Source organism: Thermobia domestica, chromosome 13 (assembly GCF_964235325.1).
Source record: "Thermobia domestica chromosome 13, izTheDome1.hap1.1, whole genome shotgun sequence".
Lineage (NCBI taxonomy): Eukaryota > Metazoa > Arthropoda > Insecta > Zygentoma > Lepismatidae > Thermobia > Thermobia domestica.
Window position 1 is genome coordinate 194,808,132 of NC_137466.1, and position 16,973 is coordinate 194,825,104.

General features: G+C 36.2%; 1 protein-coding gene across 1 annotated transcript in view; it reads right to left on the bottom strand.

Moving 5' to 3' along the window:
- Positions 1 to 15,312, bottom strand: part of LOC145667459 (aquaporin AQPAe.a-like) — a 30,609-nt gene extending 15,297 nt beyond the window's left edge. Inside the window, exons 1-2 of the mRNA XM_081734934.1 lie at positions 15,116 to 15,312; positions 4,597 to 4,808 (exon numbers count right to left, since the gene is read on the bottom strand). Coding sequence (XP_081591060.1) covers positions 4,597 to 4,808; positions 15,116 to 15,152 — 249 coding nt within the window. The 5' untranslated portion in view covers positions 15,153 to 15,312. The remainder of the gene's footprint in view (positions 1 to 4,596; positions 4,809 to 15,115) is intronic.
- Between the last annotated feature and the right edge of the window lie 1,661 nt (positions 15,313 to 16,973).

Here is a 16,973-nt window from a genome sequence, read left to right on the forward strand (position 1 = left end):
CCTCGCCTGAAACGCACGATGAAAGGCAAGCATTTTGAGACGACAGAGGGGATCCAAGCAGCTTGCACCGCGGCTCTCAAGGCTATTCCGGAGAATGACTTCCGTGACGCCTTCAATGCTTGGAAATCGCGCTGGCAGCGCTGCATCGACGCAGAAGGAGCCTATTTTGAAAGTTTTTAAAGAATTGTAACGATTGGCTCAATATTTTTTTTTTTTAAATCGACTCAGTCCTATTACTTTCCGGACAAACCCTGTATTCTTCTCTTGATACACTGAGCTCCACGCTTGCCTAGGGTTGCAAATGACAATTGACACGAAGTTGAGATTTCAACTAACATTCATTAAACGCCACAGTCAAATTATAGAGCACGGTTACTATACGTTATCTTGAACCTAGACAATATGTAAGAGAAAAATAAGGATTCTGATAGATATCCCCCCACAATGAAATTATCTAATTTCTAACATTCCCAGTAATATTCAAAGTTAAAATAATTAGTTCCATCTTGATTGTTGCAAGTAGATACGTCTCCTGAGAGAGTAACTCTGTTATTATTAGGGTTACAACAAAATGTAAAAGGAGAAACCGTCTCCAAATACGATGTTTTCAATCTAAAGTGAAAGAAGTTCTTACATCGGATGAGCCGTTTGGACTGTACACTCTTTATGCACCCAATGTTAAATGAAAAAGCAACGTCGCCATTTACCTGGATCCACAACATAAGTGAATGAAGCTACTGTATTTTAGGACATCAATGGCCAGTCCAGATTTTAAACAATAACTTCATTCACTTATGTTGTGTATCCAGGTAAATTACAACGTTGCATTTTCATTTAACATTGGGTGCATAAAGAGTGTACAGTAGGGTGCATCGAATTTCCACTTTTTTGAAATAGCTTACCCTTAGTGATATTTTTTTTGCGAAATGGCCTCCATATAACGTGTAAAAAATTGCAAGTCGATTGGTCAATATCTTTAGGTGCCACCAACGGCCAAAAGTTTTAAAATGTTGTTAAAAATTAAATGTTATTTTAAAAAATGTAAAATATCTAGTTTTATGAAATATGGTTATCCTATGTGGTTTTGTTTCTGTAAAAGGTCAATATTTTACGTGAAAAAAAAATCAGCTTGATGAGTCAAGTCATTCAGGTGCCACCTGTGGCTTAAAATATGGACAAATGTGTCCCTACTTCTTCATTTTTTTAAAATTAAGTTGCATTGTTTGTGATTCATCTGGATCGTTAATTAGATAAGAAAGGTTTTGTTTTACATCTGCAGCTATTTGCTTATTTCCAAATGTTAATGATGGAAATAACCCAGAACTCACCATGAGGAGATGGCTGTAGTTCGAGTTCCGTCCACCCGTATATACTAATGTTGCATATGGTAGTGCAAGTCATATTGTTACTCTTTTACCTCAAACTGTTTCTCTTTTCTTTTTTGTATTACATTCTGGTATGGTTTTTCTTGATTGTAGTGTTGATAGGACAAATCTATGTCGTGCTTCTTGCCCACATACCGTTGATGCCGCTTCTGTCCCCAACTTCACCATTCTTTCTACCGCGCTAGTGTGAAAGGGTAAGGATGTAATATATTCATTAGCCATTGGAGCCGTCTTTACATTTTCTCTTAGCTTCTGCACGCTGAAGTGTTTTGTCAGTGGTGGCTCCGTCAACGTCATGTTGACCAATTAATCACATCACCAATTAATCATCATACACACGAATGAGCTTCCATTTCGACATTTGATTGAATTTATAGACGGCAAATCTATTGGACCAAATACATTTAAAGGACCAATAGGATCAGCACTTCCAATCTGCGAAGAGTTGTCACTCCAGATTTTTCAGCCCGTTCCAGTACACGGGGATCTCAACTTCACTGAGGATTCATTAAACACGGATCAAAAATATGTGCTGAATATCTGCCAAGCGGTTTCTTCAGGAGAATGGCCCATTGAGTTAGCTCACATGAAGCCTGGTAAAATTCATCAAGCTAGATGGGTAATTACTGCAAATAGTCTTACGTTTGTGCGTAGGAACAAAAGAACCCACGAATGAACTTAAAACCATCGTCCAGTACATCATGACGGTCTACGCGCCACTCTGGTTTGCTGTGATCCGTAATCCATCGTGTGCAGAAGAAGCTCGTCATTTGTGGCAACTCATCACGACTTCTCGCCACATGGAAGCGAAATACAGGAAAATAATTGATCCAGTGTCCGTAGAAATGAGTGGTACGGTCATCCTGAGAACCTACTTCTATCAATGTTGACTGACCAAGATGCTAACGTACGAGAGCTCGGCTGGAGACGAGTCCTAAAAGCAAGACAAACGACCCAATCTGGTGATCGCGTACCGGTACGAGAATTCGTCATCCCTGAAATCAACTTAGAAGCGACAAACTATGTTGATATGATTAATTGGTCAACATGACGCTGACGGAGTCACCACTGACAAAACACTTGAGCCTGCAGAAGCTAAGAGAAAATGTAAAGACGGCTCCAATGGCTAATGAATATATTACATCCTTACTCTTTCACACTAGCGCGGTAGAAAGAATGGTGAAGTTGGGGACAGAAGCGGCATCAACGGTATGTGGGCAAGAAGCACGACATAGATTTGTCCTATCAATACTACAATCAAGAAAAAAACATACCAGAATGTAATACAAAAAAGAAAAGAAAAACAGTTTGAGGTAAAAGAGTAACAATATGACTTGCACTATCATATGCAACATTAGTATATACGGGTGGGCGGAACTCGAACTACAGCCATCTCCTCATGGTGAGTTCTGGGTTATTTCCATCATTAACATTTGGAAATAAGCAAATAGCTGCAGATGTAAAACAAAACCTTTCTTATCTAATTAACGATCCAGATGAATCACAAACAATGCAACTTAATTTTAAAAAAATGAAGAAGTAGGGACACATTTGTCCATATTTTAAGCCACAGGTGGCACCTGAATGACTTGACTCATCAAGCTGATTTTTTTTTCACGTAAAATATTGACCTTTTACAGAAACAAAACCACATAGGATAACCATATTTCATAAAACTAGATATTTTACATTTTTTAAAATAACATTTAATTTTTAACAACATTTTAAAACTTTTGGCCGTTGGTGGCACCTAAAGATATTGACCAATCGACTTGCAATTTTTTACACGTTATATGGAGGCCATTTCGCAAAAAAATATCACTAAGGGTAAGCTGATTTCAAAAAAAGTGGAAATTCGATGCACCCTAGTGTACAGTCCAAACGGCTCATCCGATTAAAAAAAAAAAAAAAAAAAAAAAATCTGTCACTTTAGATTGAAAACATCATATTTGGAGACTATTTCCGCTGTTACATTTATTGTAACTCTAATAACAACAGAGTTATCCTATGCAAGGGGACTTTTGAGAAAACCCTATATATATATATATATATATATATATATATATATATATATATATATATATATATAACTCTTACTGATTTTATTGTATGTAGCACAAATTCTCCATGTAGGTGACATATGCAGTGTATTTATACGTGTCTTCCTGCAGTAGGGCAGGCCTCTTAATTCCCTTGCGTGTTTTGAGAGATGAAACCCGGACCATTATCCTCACAATTATGTCTCTACTGTCTATTTTGTTGTGCAAAAGTCTGTGTAAGAAAAGAAGGTTGTTCGACGTCCGTCTTTGTTCAAATGTTTGAAATGTAAAGTTACCAAGTAAATTTTCATAGGTTCATATTTTGAATAAAATTCTCTTCTTTCGTGCTATTTGAGAAACGTATCTGCTCGTTTTTTCACTACGTGTTTTCACAGAAGTGTTCCAAATAAGTGAGGAATACGCAAGTTTGGACCTTACGTAAGAAAGGTAAATCGTTTTCAGAGTTAACATTTATAAATTCTTGGGTTTTTCTGGTAAGAAACCTAAGGTATCTATATGCATCCTTGGTGATATTTGCCACATGATGTGAATCAAATATTACACCTAGATCTTTAATTGTATCTATTTTTTCTAAACTTATTCCATTGAACGAGTAAGTGAAGTCCTAAATTTTTCACGTCTACTATATGCCATGGTATTACACTTAATATTTTCTTTGAGTCACTCATTAATATTTACTTGTATCTACTTCTATTGGTACAGGTGTGTCTTAGGACGTCTCGATTCATGAACAATCGTAAAGCTTTTTCCTTTTGTTCTGAGGACTTAGGCCTAAATTTTCTATTGGTATGTAGCCCCAACATTGCTGTAAATCTACACTGTTAAAAATAATTTCTTAAATTTGAGAACCCGTTTCTTATCTGTGCACCGAGAAGATATTTTCTTAGAAATGAGATTTGGCAATTCTCATTCATAAGGAAAGTAACAGTATATTTTCTCCTTTCGCTTTATACAACTTCATCTACTTTTTCTTCATTTCTCATTAACGAGATCTTCAAAATCTTGTTTCTAAGAAAATTTATTTTCGGTGCACAAACAAGAAACGGTTTCTCGGATTTAAGAAAGTATTTTTAACAGTGTATATTTAAGGGGTTCTGATTTGGACAGAATATCGCGTTTCGCCACGAAGTGTCATAATGTATTTGCCCTACCTGTATTATAGACATCACTGTGAATCCAAATACAAATGCACTTTGTAACCCTATTGGTTTTCCATCTTTCCAATACTCGATGCCACCCATGCAGCCTAAGAACATGAGAATTCCAGTTCCAATAAACTCCGAGAGGGCCAGAATTATGAAGTGTCGGATAACGCTGCTTTTATTTGAAGAATTTTGACCCAAACGACACATCTTCTTCATGCCTGCAATAGACAAACAAATGATATTTAATCATAGTTAATTTTGTAGTTACCAGCAACGTGTTTCAATCAGACATTGTATAGATCAGTTAACTTCGAACGAGCTAATATCTATCGTAATAGAACGGTTTTTGTGATTCAAAAAGGGCTGTGAGAAATGGGCGGAGAGACCTTGGGTCCCTGGGAAACGTGTTCGCAAAACCATTAACGTCCCTGTTATTCTGTCACTACTACTGTATAAACACAAACTTTGATGTCTGTTCCTTGTTCTGTCGGTATTGTTTACTGAGAGTGTGAGCAAAAAGTGTGACGTCACGGGATATTCCGTTGGAAATGTCTCGGAAATCTCGGTACTGAGAAATTACCAGCTCGTTATATGTTGCAAACGGTCTCTGGATACTATACACAATGACAGATTGTATTTAAGGAAAATATGAAAAAGGGTTATAAAAGCAGTCTTTTTTTATGAAAAGATGGACACGTAAATTCAAAAAAGAGACAAAGTGAAGCACAGCACCAAAATATGCCAAGACTAACAGTTGGTGTCTTTCAGCCGACTCGCACCAGTTTGTAGTGTTGCCAGCACTTAACGAGAAAAAGTGGCTAAAATCAATACCTAAAAATGACCAAAAATGGCTAAAAAAAAAAAAAAACTTCCAAGCTGACACAAAGCTAAACAAATTCCTTTTCCATAATATAAAATTAAAACACCTTCCCTTAACAGAAATATCTGCTTCTCTAGATTCAGGCGAAGAATTTTTCTGTCTCAGGTCCTTGTACTGAGTTGCTTTTGTTTTAACTTGTTGCAAAACTGTGACTCAAATTTTGAAAATAACACTTTCGTACACGGTGCAATCCAAATCTCTTAAAATTGAAGGAAGCTTCTTTGTTTTCAACCCGTTCCTGACTTTTACTATATTTAACTGGTTAAATACAAGTTTCACTTCCGAGTTCGAATATGGAAGTGCTAAAATGAAAAAAGAAAAGAAAAAGAAAAGAAAGAGAGGAAAGAAAAGCTAACGAAACTAATTCTGAAAATGGACTTTCCCCTACAGCTTCTGTGTACTGATTTACTTCTTAAAAAATTCTTCAGTTGAAAACGTACTCACTTATTTCATGAAAATTATGTGCGTCACTAATTTTCATTTATTGATATCTTCAAATTCCGAAGTGATAGCTATGTTAGTTAAAAAAAATCGTTAGTTAAAAAAAAATCCTCATTGACATTAAGATATGTGTATATTATAAGGAAGTCTATTCTGAATTTTTTTAACGAGTTTAACTAAACTTTATCGTCTTTCCCCAAGATTTTTCTACTGATAATAGATTTTGAGTTCATTCTCTATTGTGTAACCAAGATGTCGGGAGGGGTGAATATGACTATAATTCTAACTTTTGAAGGATGAGTTCTAGCAGGTTTATCACTTAGAGAACGAATCAAACTTTAGAAAATAGCAAAATGATCCACAGAGTATATAAAAAAGTGGCTAAACTCAGAAAATGGCTAGAAATGGCTAAAATCGAAAAGCATATGGCTAGAAAATTCGTTAGTGGCTTTTTCGAAAATTTGTGGCTAGCCAAGTTTTCAAAATGGCCAGATCTAGTCGCAAAGTGGCTAAATTGGCAATCCTGCCAGTTTGTCTCAAACGGTTCGCTCCAGTTAGCGCAAACCGGTTCCAGAAACCGGCATTTAAAGTTCTCTCTCTTTGCGAAAAAAAAAAGTATTGTCTGGTACTATATTTAAGAATCAAGTTTATATTATTTTCTTCCCAGCTTTTACAGAAAGAATTAAGAGAAGCTGCAGTTGAGGCCGTGATTATTTATTTATTTATTTATTTATATGCTATAGCATTCACAAATGGAAATGTAATTCTAGCCTATGTGCAGATACAGTTCGTTTCTGCAACATTGTGTTGTTTCCTGCCAGACACAGATATGAAATTATTCCGCTAATTTTCTGTGTTTTGGCACGCACGTGTCGCTATGTTTAGTGACCAGAAGAAATATTTGCAGTTGAGAAGAAACTTCTAATTAATCGGGAAACTGCATAGATTCGATTGCTTCTTCTTTAATTCTAGGTCTATCTCAACACTTGGTGAGGGGGCGCGGTGGCTCAGTGGTAGAGCGTTCACCTCCGGTGGTTGGGGTCCCTGGTTCGATCTCAGCTTGCGCCGTGTAGACTTTGTGGTGGACAAACATCGTGCTCGTGGGTTTTCTCGGAGTTCTCCCGTTTCCTCCCACTTTCTTCATTCCACCATTTCATTCATTTCTCATCTTCACCGTCTCCTTTAGCCTAACCGACATAACCGTGGGACGTAAAACTTAAAAAGATTCAACACTTGGTGGATTTTTGGCAACAAACTATCAAATATAATAAGCATGCTGCAGTAACTTAATCCTTGTCACTGTTACCAGTGTCAGGACAATATATATATTAATAATATACGAATACATAACAATTTACTTAGTATTAATATAATAACCATACTAATGCTAAGTCAACTTGCACTAGTAATGTGGAATAAAACTTCTTAGTTCCATTCATTTATCCTGTAGTATAGACATACATAACTAGCAAACCAACACCTTAATCTTTCGAAGATAAACAGCCAAATCTGCAATGCAAACTCTGAACTGAACCTATCGTTTGATAAGTAGCATTCTCACTGACCAACTATCCTCATTCTACGTCCCAGTGGATAAATAATGAATCTAATGAACTTTGTATTTAATCTCAGTCTTCACTTTACGAAGACAAACCATTTCAAGATTCATTTTAAAAACAAGGGGCCTTATGCAGAGTCGTTTTGAAGCGCGATTAGTGCCATACTAAAGAGTTCGACTAACGTAAGTCTTCTGCAGTAGTCAGTAGTATAGTATGACGCTAATCATACGTCGAAACGACTCTGCATAAGGCGGAAGAAGTTTAGAAAAACTAAAAATTAATCAAAAAGATTGCGATCTTGGCCAATAACTAGCTTTTGAATCAGGGGCCACAAAATTATTTAACGGTTCCTAAATCGAGTTTTTGTATTTTCTACGGAATAAGCACATCATACTGAGTTAAGTGATAGTTTGGGTTTGGCTACACTGTATGTACTTCTCCAGATATAAGACCTACAAGAAAATTTTTGATTGAAATGTATTGGATCTTTTGATTTAAAAAAAAAAAAAAACCAACAACACGTTAATGAGAGAAAAATATGTTCCTTGCGTACACAAATTCACTACACTTCACCAAACACTCTACATGTCCCAAATGTTCACTGAAAGACTTTTAAATTCAAATATAAAACATACTTCTGTGTCAAGCAACTAATTTCTGCGAAAAGACTTTAAGATTGCCAGTATGCAATTGGTAAAATGCGTGTGTTTCTATGGCACTAATTTGTTGTTGTATTTAAGATCTACCTCCATCTCTACAACAGTGCAACTAAGGCGTGTAGTCCACATTACTAATCATAGTACTGCTTACTAAATGGTTTCAGTAAGACCACTGACCTAAACTAACCATCGTTATATGGTTTCAATTAGACCACTGACCGAATCTAATCACCACACTCTACGTCTGAGGTAAGCGTTGAAAGTTACACACTTCCTCATGTCATTACGGGTAATATTTTATATTTTACCGTTTAGAATTTTATACCTATGAATTGTATAAATCATAAAGCATCTCATATATTGCTGTCCTATTTCTACAACTCGATATATTTCTTAGGCATTTTATAGGCCTACGATGACCAATTTCACACATTGCTGGTAGCACATATATTTTCAGATAGCAACAATAAAATGATAATAAAATTTACATTAAACATTAGAGATCTTTTTGATAACATGCATACATCACCCACTTGAGCTCAAGTATTTCCTATTAAACTCTGAAGTGCATGAACACAAGATCAAGATATTTCTTGATGTCATGCTTCCAAGGTCATACTTCGTCCAAATTGGATCAAACCATCCGCTTTGCAATGTGAAAAGTACTCGACAAGAATCCAATAAAAAATACATTTATCCAGGTGCATTACTTTCCATAGATAAGATAAAGTACTTGAACTCACGTGGAGCTAAGTCTGCAAGAAGAATGATTTTCTTTTGTTATGGATAAATAAACATACAACTTGTTTGAAAGTAATTGTTTAGATAATGGTCATGGCTGTGGAAAAGTAAGGCCTAGTTATTGTAGTAAGGGAAAGCAATAAAACGTTATCGAGGACACGGTGTCTCTGTGATAGAGCGCTTTCCTCTGGTGCGTAGGGTATCTGGTTCGATCCCCATTCAGGTAAGTTTGTGATGGGAAACATAGTGACGGTGGGTTTTCTCGGGGTAATACAATTTCCTTCCAGTTTCTCATTCCACCGATTCTTCAAACAACATTCACTTGCTTTGATTGTTGTCTCCCTTAGCTTAAAGGGCATAATCGTGGGACTTTAAATTGAAAGATTCCATTTAGGGATGGCCAAAATTTTCCGGAATTCGAATTCCGGAAGTTTTGTTTTCCGAAATCGGAAAGTTTACTTTCAGGAATTCCGAAAAATTCCGGATTTCGGAAAAATACCGGATTTCGGAAAATTCCGGAATTCAGAAAATGCCGGAATTTAGAAAATACCGGAATTTAGAAAAAACGGAATTCAGAAAAAAATCCGGAATTCGAAAAAATCCGGATTTTGGAAAAATTCCGGAATTCAGAAAAATCCGGAATTCGAAAAAATCCGGATTTCGGAAAAATTCCGGAATTCAAAAAATTCAGACATTCGGAAAAAATCCGGAATTTTTCCGAAATCAGGAATTTTCCGTTTTTACTTTCCGGATTCCGGAAAGTAAAAATTCCGGAATTGGCCATCCCTAATTCCATTTCATTTCGTGAAACATTATTGATCTAGCAGGAGTGTCCATCTACTAAAAGCTTGGGCAGAACAGCCAATTTACCATTCTGCTTATATATGTTTCTGAAATATATGTTTCTCTGCCTCCAAAGTTACACTACTCCAATGTACTCCATTTTCAATGAAAACTTATGACCTACCTTTAAATAAGTTATAGGTATAACCTGTGCCCTAAAACTCGCCTGTGGGCACCCCTGTCAATCGTCATTCCTTTACGCCATTCACTTGCAAGAATGTGCGGAAAGAAGTATGGGTATCACTGTTAGGAGAGACAAATCATCATACACACAATCTGCTAGTTAACGGTGTAATTTGCTATACATATGGTGTCTCGGGGATAAACCGGCAAATTTTTCGTACACGTGTTCAGAAGATCAATATAAGTTTAAAAGTAAAAAGTAAAAAGTTTAGGGGAAGTGTAAGTCGCAATACCTAATTAAGGAGATAGGGTCAATTAAAGAAAATTAGTTGAATTGATCGTAGAGTGTCTTGGTGTGGGAGACCCGGGTTCGATTCCCGACGGGAACTCATGTGGTTCAAATTTCACGTTAATCAGTAGGTCCATGTCTTATATAATATCGCTTAATGTAAAATACAAACCACATCACCTCTTGCCGGGAATCAAACCAAGGTTTCCCACGCCAAAAGCTCGTACGCTAACCTCTGAGGCACGAGGGACCGCGATAAGTTCTTCACACACCATTCTTGCTGACGGCATGCATTTGATATTTTGTTCTTTACCTTGCGTTTTGTCTTTGTTGTACTAGCTATCAGTATATTTGATTGCTAACTGTTTGCGTTGGAGGTCGTAATACTTGACAAGCTCTTGTCATATGTTGTGAATTTTCTTTGCCATTAAAAGAGAAATTTTCATTAAATGGCACTTACATCCCTTTTCACGTCAAGTCTTCCATTTCTTTTCATACATTGAAAGTTTATATTTGTTCAAGAGCTTCTACTATCCACGATAAATGGTCATATTTCGTGTGAATACCTCGCGAATTTATCTCACAGCAACTGCGTGGTATTTTCTTTCACTCTCCCAACACTCGCTGAACATAATCTGATTTATCAAAGCTCAAAGATTTTACAAGAAACAAAAATATTTATCAATCTTTCTTATTGTTTAAGTCTTAATTCTATAGGAAGATTATATAATAAAAGCTTATAAGTTTTTACCTAACTCTTACGTTTCCTCTACGAGAAATTAAACAAAATTAAAGTTTCCTTAACTTGTCCTCTCATGCGAAAAATAACACTCAGATTGGTTTGATAATTTAGCCAGTTCTTACTAGATCTACTATAAGGGCAAAAGACATGTTTCCAGGGTTGCTATGTTTCCCAGTTCTGTAGTTTGCCATTCCAAACGTGTTACCGATAGGAACATGAGGGAGTGCTACGTGGTGGTAAATGCTATGCAGAAATTTAGGGAACAGGTCAAAACTGCCAAAACCCACACACTCAAGAAATGTCAAAACGCCCACACAAATGGTCATAACCCCCACACAAATGGACAAATCTCCCAAATACACGAACTGTCATAATCCCCACAGCCAAAACTCCCACACTGATAATCGGTCATAACCTCCAACGGTCATAACTCCCACACAAATGGACAGAACTCCCACACATAAAAACGGTCACAATCCCCATAAATGGACAAAACCCCCACACAAATGGACAAAACTCCCACATGCAGAAATTGTCACAACTGCCATACAAATGGACAAAACCCCCACACAATCGGACAAATCTCCCATACTCTGAAATGATCCTGGTTGCATGTCTTGCCCTTGTACTTTTTAATAACATTTTTTATTCCACTTAAACTGATGTTGCAACTATTCTTCTTGCACTGTTTTCTAATGACAGAAACACTAAAGTGGGCGTCATAAAGAGCCGCAACAAAGACGTGGAAGACGGGCGTTTTGACATTTCTTGAGTGTGGGAGTTTTTGCTGTGGGGGTTTTAACCGTTCGTGCGTTTAGGAGATTTGCCCATTTGTGTGGGAGTTGTGACCGATCCTGTGGACTTTTTGACATTTCCTGAGTGCGGGGGTTTTGGCTGTGGGGGTTTTGACCGTTTGTGCGTTTGGGAGATTTGTCCATTTGTGTGGGAGTTGTGACCGATCGTGTGGGCGTTTTGACATATCTTGAGTGCGGGGGTTTTGGCTGTGGGGGTTTTGACCTAGACCCGAATCACATGATAATTCGTGTATTATTCAGGGACGGAAATATCAACTTAAGGAAAAAAATTGTGTTGGCACAAATGATAAGCTTCCAGTTCTATTCCTTATCATAGACCCTATTAGCAAGGGCGCCGATTTCTCTGTAAATTTCGGGGGGGGGGTATTCAGATGCAGAAGGCATATATATGAGGGTTTTAAGACGAATTGTATTCAATACAATAGGGGGCCCACATGAGCTTTGGGGGGTCCGGGCCCCCGCCCCCCAGGATCGGCGCCCTTACCTATTAGTTGTATCAAAGAGATTATATCAGTCCCTCCACAACACAAAAAAAAAAGTTTATCTCTGGTTCAAGGAGTCTCTAGTCCGAAACTCAACCACGCGAATTTATAGTGGATAACATCATACCCGTGAGTCTTCTCGTGATTCTTTATTTACCTCTCACATTCTCATTCCACCAATTTTTTTTCAGAATCATCCGTTTCATTTAGCTTACAGCACAGTTAGATCCTGAATTAAATTAGTAGTAGTTAGCAAGAATACAAAGATTATCTCGAAAATATTAACTAAGTATTTCGTACTTCTTAAAAAAATACTCAGATTTTTAAAAATGTTTTTTGAACTACTCTTATAACTACTGGGAAATAGTAAAACTCTTTCATACAAATGCCTTATTCTTATAACAAGAATTTTAGGAATGATAAAAAAAAATACATCAAAAGATTGTGATCTTGGCCAATAATTTGTTTTTGGATCAGGGGCTACAAAATTTTTGAACGGCCCCTAAATCAAGTTTTCGTATTTTCTACCGAATAAGCACGTCATACTGAGTTAAGTGATAGTTTGTATTTGGCTACACTATACGTAGTTCTCCAGATATAAGACCTACAGGAAAATTTTTGATTGCAATGTATTGAGTCTTTTGATGCAATTTTGGATCAGGGGTCTCAGAAATTTTGAAATGCCCCTAAATAGAGTTTCCGTTTTTTTTTCGGAAGAAAAATATCATACTGAGTTACGTGACAGTTTGGGTTTTGCCACACTATATGTACTTCTCCATATAGTTATAAGGCGTACAAGAAAATTTTTAATTGAAATGTATTGGTTCTTTTGATAAAAAAAAGACTATTATTGAAGAGCAGTCCAGTTTATAACTTCGCTCCTGCCGTTACACTAATATTGATAATATTTAACGTAACTCATCACGATTATATCACTAATCTTTTCTAGTAGAAGGAATATTTTAGCTCACCATCATTTCTTCATCATGATGGATTGTACGCAACCCAGGAAATCCACAGGATAACACATAATAGATAATTTTAGGTTATAGTTCATCACTTTTCAAGAGCAGCGACTTTTAATTCATACCTTAATAGGAGTTGAGAGAAGAAGAGTGAAGACATACCGTAATTCATAACCGCTTTCAGTTTGGTTTTATAGTTCACAGTAGCCTCTGTCTCTGGCATCAGCATGTCACGATTAATCCAAACTGCGATATGATTGAAACGATGTTGACAGACGAAGACAAAGTTGCTAAAATCTGATTATTCTTAAATATAAGGTTGGGATGCTCGTTACAAACTAGATAAGAATGTAACCCGTTGCATTTTCTCTCTGAATACTAAGGTTTATAACTGGGTTTCGTGTAAACAGTACAGTAACAGTGTTTATACAGTAAAACCTGTCAACTTGGCCATCTCTGTAACTTGGCCATATGCTCATATTGGCCTCGTTCGTCTTGAACCTGCATTTTTCCATAACATATTCACTCTGTAAGTTGGCCACCTGTCTATCTTGGAAGTTGCAGCATTGAAGCTATGTTTACCCTACGATAATAATGATAAATTTACCTGCCTATTTTGGCCACGCGAAATACCGTTTTGTTATTTTTTTTATAACTCGTTCGTATACCCGTATGAGAGACAGATGTTCTGTATTTGCGACTGGAGACAAAGAATCATGGATTCTCATGATTTGCTCTTGGAAGTCAATGGCAGACCACTACCCTAATAAAGGGATGGTGAAAGAAGATGGAACAAGAAAAAGCACGTACAGATATTCAAGAAATGATTGTACCGTATGTGTTTACCTTACCTGTTTTGGTAAAACCATTAGCTACTAGCAGCGTTCACCCCGCTTCGCTGCGGTCACCCCGGAACGCAATAAACTTTGTTACTTAGATAATTTTTACTTTTTCGCTTTCAAGTGATATGATAAAAACCATAGAAGATTGCAGTAAATCTTAACATTATATCGCCTGTCATTTATGTTAACCCGCCCCGCTTCGCTGCGGTCATCCCGGTGCTGGCATATTGTAAAAGTGTCTGTAAAAATAAGCAAATCAATTAAAAAAATTTAAACAGAAGATTCAAGCTATTTTCCGCTGTATATCGCCTGTCATTTATGTTAACCCGCCGAGTGACACGGTCATGCGGGTTGCATATGAATACGTTTATTTTTACCTATGATGAACTAATAACAAAGGATTTGTGGACACCTGAATAGTCAATTATCTCAAGACACTGGTAATTAAAAATTAAAGTGATATGATAAAAACCATCTAGGGTCCAAATCCTAATAACCCCCCAAAAATGAAAGAAATTGGTTCAGCCGTATTAGCGTGATGAGCGGACAAAAAATTGTACGTTCTCTTTTATATATATAGATTTCGGCTCCTTTCATAGTGGGGAGCTTTAGTAATTTCGGAAAATTCCTAAGGTTAAAGCTAATCATCTCGATTGTCAAATATTGGTACTTGACGGCTTGTAGGAAGAAGGTTTTGTGATATGAATTCCCTTAATATTTTTTCAAAACATATTTTGCTCTGAGGGAAACACTTGTAGCTTATTAACAAGAGGCAGACAATCAAGTAATACTAGAAATCCTATTCTAAAAATACACCAATCACACTTTTTTCTGTGAGTTGGCCACCTGTTTAAGTTGGCCACTTTTCAATGGGACCCATGGTGGCCAACATAGACAGATTTCACTGTATTAAGAAAAACGAAAGGTGAAGAAATAGTTTTATGTCGAAAATAAGAAAAACAAGCTACAACGTAAAACGTACAAGCGAAACATATAAACGTTACGGAGCAAAACGTAAGATCTGTCAACTCTTAGCACACAATATACTTCACTAATAGTAGCTTACTTCATGATATTTGTTGTTGATAAATTGATATTGTAAAATATTGAATATATTGATATATATAAAAAATAGTGAACTTACTTTCGCGTGCGGCTCCACAGAAGCATGATTCTTCCATGTTTTTGTTTTCTTTTCGTGTATATATACCATGTAACACTAAATCTTTTAGTCAATCTTGTCACGTTATACGTGAGTGATTACAAGGATCGTAATATACAACAATCTGTCACATTTAACTATTCGTTTTACAAAACATGCCAGAGCAAGAACATGATCTACATTTTTATGTGCGATTCGAATAGAAGTAAAAGACCAATTACGCACAACTCAGGTTATAATGTCCAATTCAATAACAAAATCACCTTTTCGTGTTATCTGCTTCTAGATAACCACATATGTCAGCAGTTTGAAGGTCTTATCGGTTAGATCAATTACATAGTAAGCATTCATTTGTGGAGTATTTACAGGATATGATAATTGATTTTTGTGACGCTATGTAACATTTCACTTCAATGAACTTGTTATTCGTTTTTTTTTGACAACTAAAGTCCTGAATTCGATTCCTGATGGGAGCTCACGTGGTTCAGATACCACGTTAATCCCTAGATTCGTGTCTGATGAGAGTCTTCATACTGAAAGGGAAGTTAAATTTCGAAGTCATAACCAGAAGAAACAAAACTCAAGAGGATGAGAAAGTTTGTTTGTTTATTTGTTTCCAATATATTCCAATCAAACAATTTCTTGTAGGCCTTATATCTGGAGAACTACAAATAGTGTAACCGAACTCAAACTATCAGTTAAGTAAGTATGACGTGCTTATTTCGTAAAAAATAGGAAAACTCGATTTAGGGGCCAATCAGAAATTTTATGGCCCCTGATCTAATTGACCCAAAAGATCCAATATGTTTCAATGAAAATTTTCTTGTATGCCTTATGTCTGGAGAACTACATAATATAGCCGATCCCAAACTATCAGTTAAGTCAGTATGACCTGCTTATTCCGTAGAAAATACGAAAACTCGATTTAGGGGCCGTTCAGAAATGTTGTGTCCCCTGATCCAATTAGCCCAAAAGATCCAATATATTTCAATCAAAAATTTTCTTGTAGACCTTATATCTGGAGAACTACATGTAGTGTAGCCAAACCCGAACCATCACCTAACTCAGCATGATGTGCTTATTCCAGTGAAAATACGAAAACTCCATTTAGGGGCCGTTCAAAAATTTTGTGGCCCATGATCCAAAAACCAATTAATAGCGAAGATCGTAACCTTTTGATTCATTTTCCCCTAAAATTCTTGTTTACATAATAATTTATATGTAGAATGTTAAATGAGTGAAAAATGTGATATAAAGGGGTGAGTAACCCGTACTCTAGAAAGCTAACTATTAATTAACATTATAGTGTTTACTGTTAATCGTGCTTCTGTTAAACAAAGGGGCTGTCATGAGATATTTAGTACAGATATCTAATGATTTGGTTTGAGGAAAATAAACGTATCACCAGTGTATTGCATCTTATGATTTGTAATGAAGTAAATGGGTTGGAAATTTTTCAATATAAAATACATGTGAACAATTTCGGCACTAAAAACTTGGAACGAATACTGAAAAATCTTGAATATTGATATGTACATGTAAGTTTTGCGTTAAATACTTTTCAATTTTGTGCATTTATGATTTTAAAAAAATGTTTGTTTCTTAGTCTAATAACTATATTTCAAACACACAAAACATAAATCTTGAAAGTACTGAGGTATCCCAATAAAGTATGAACAATTTCGCCAATTTACTTCTATTTTATCTGCGAATGGATTATTTAATTAGCGAAACCGAATGAAGCTTGCTCTAGTATTACCAAACTTCATGGAGCTAAAAAGAGGACACTTCATTGCAAGTATTGATATTTGAAACAAAACTCTCTAAGGACAGATACATA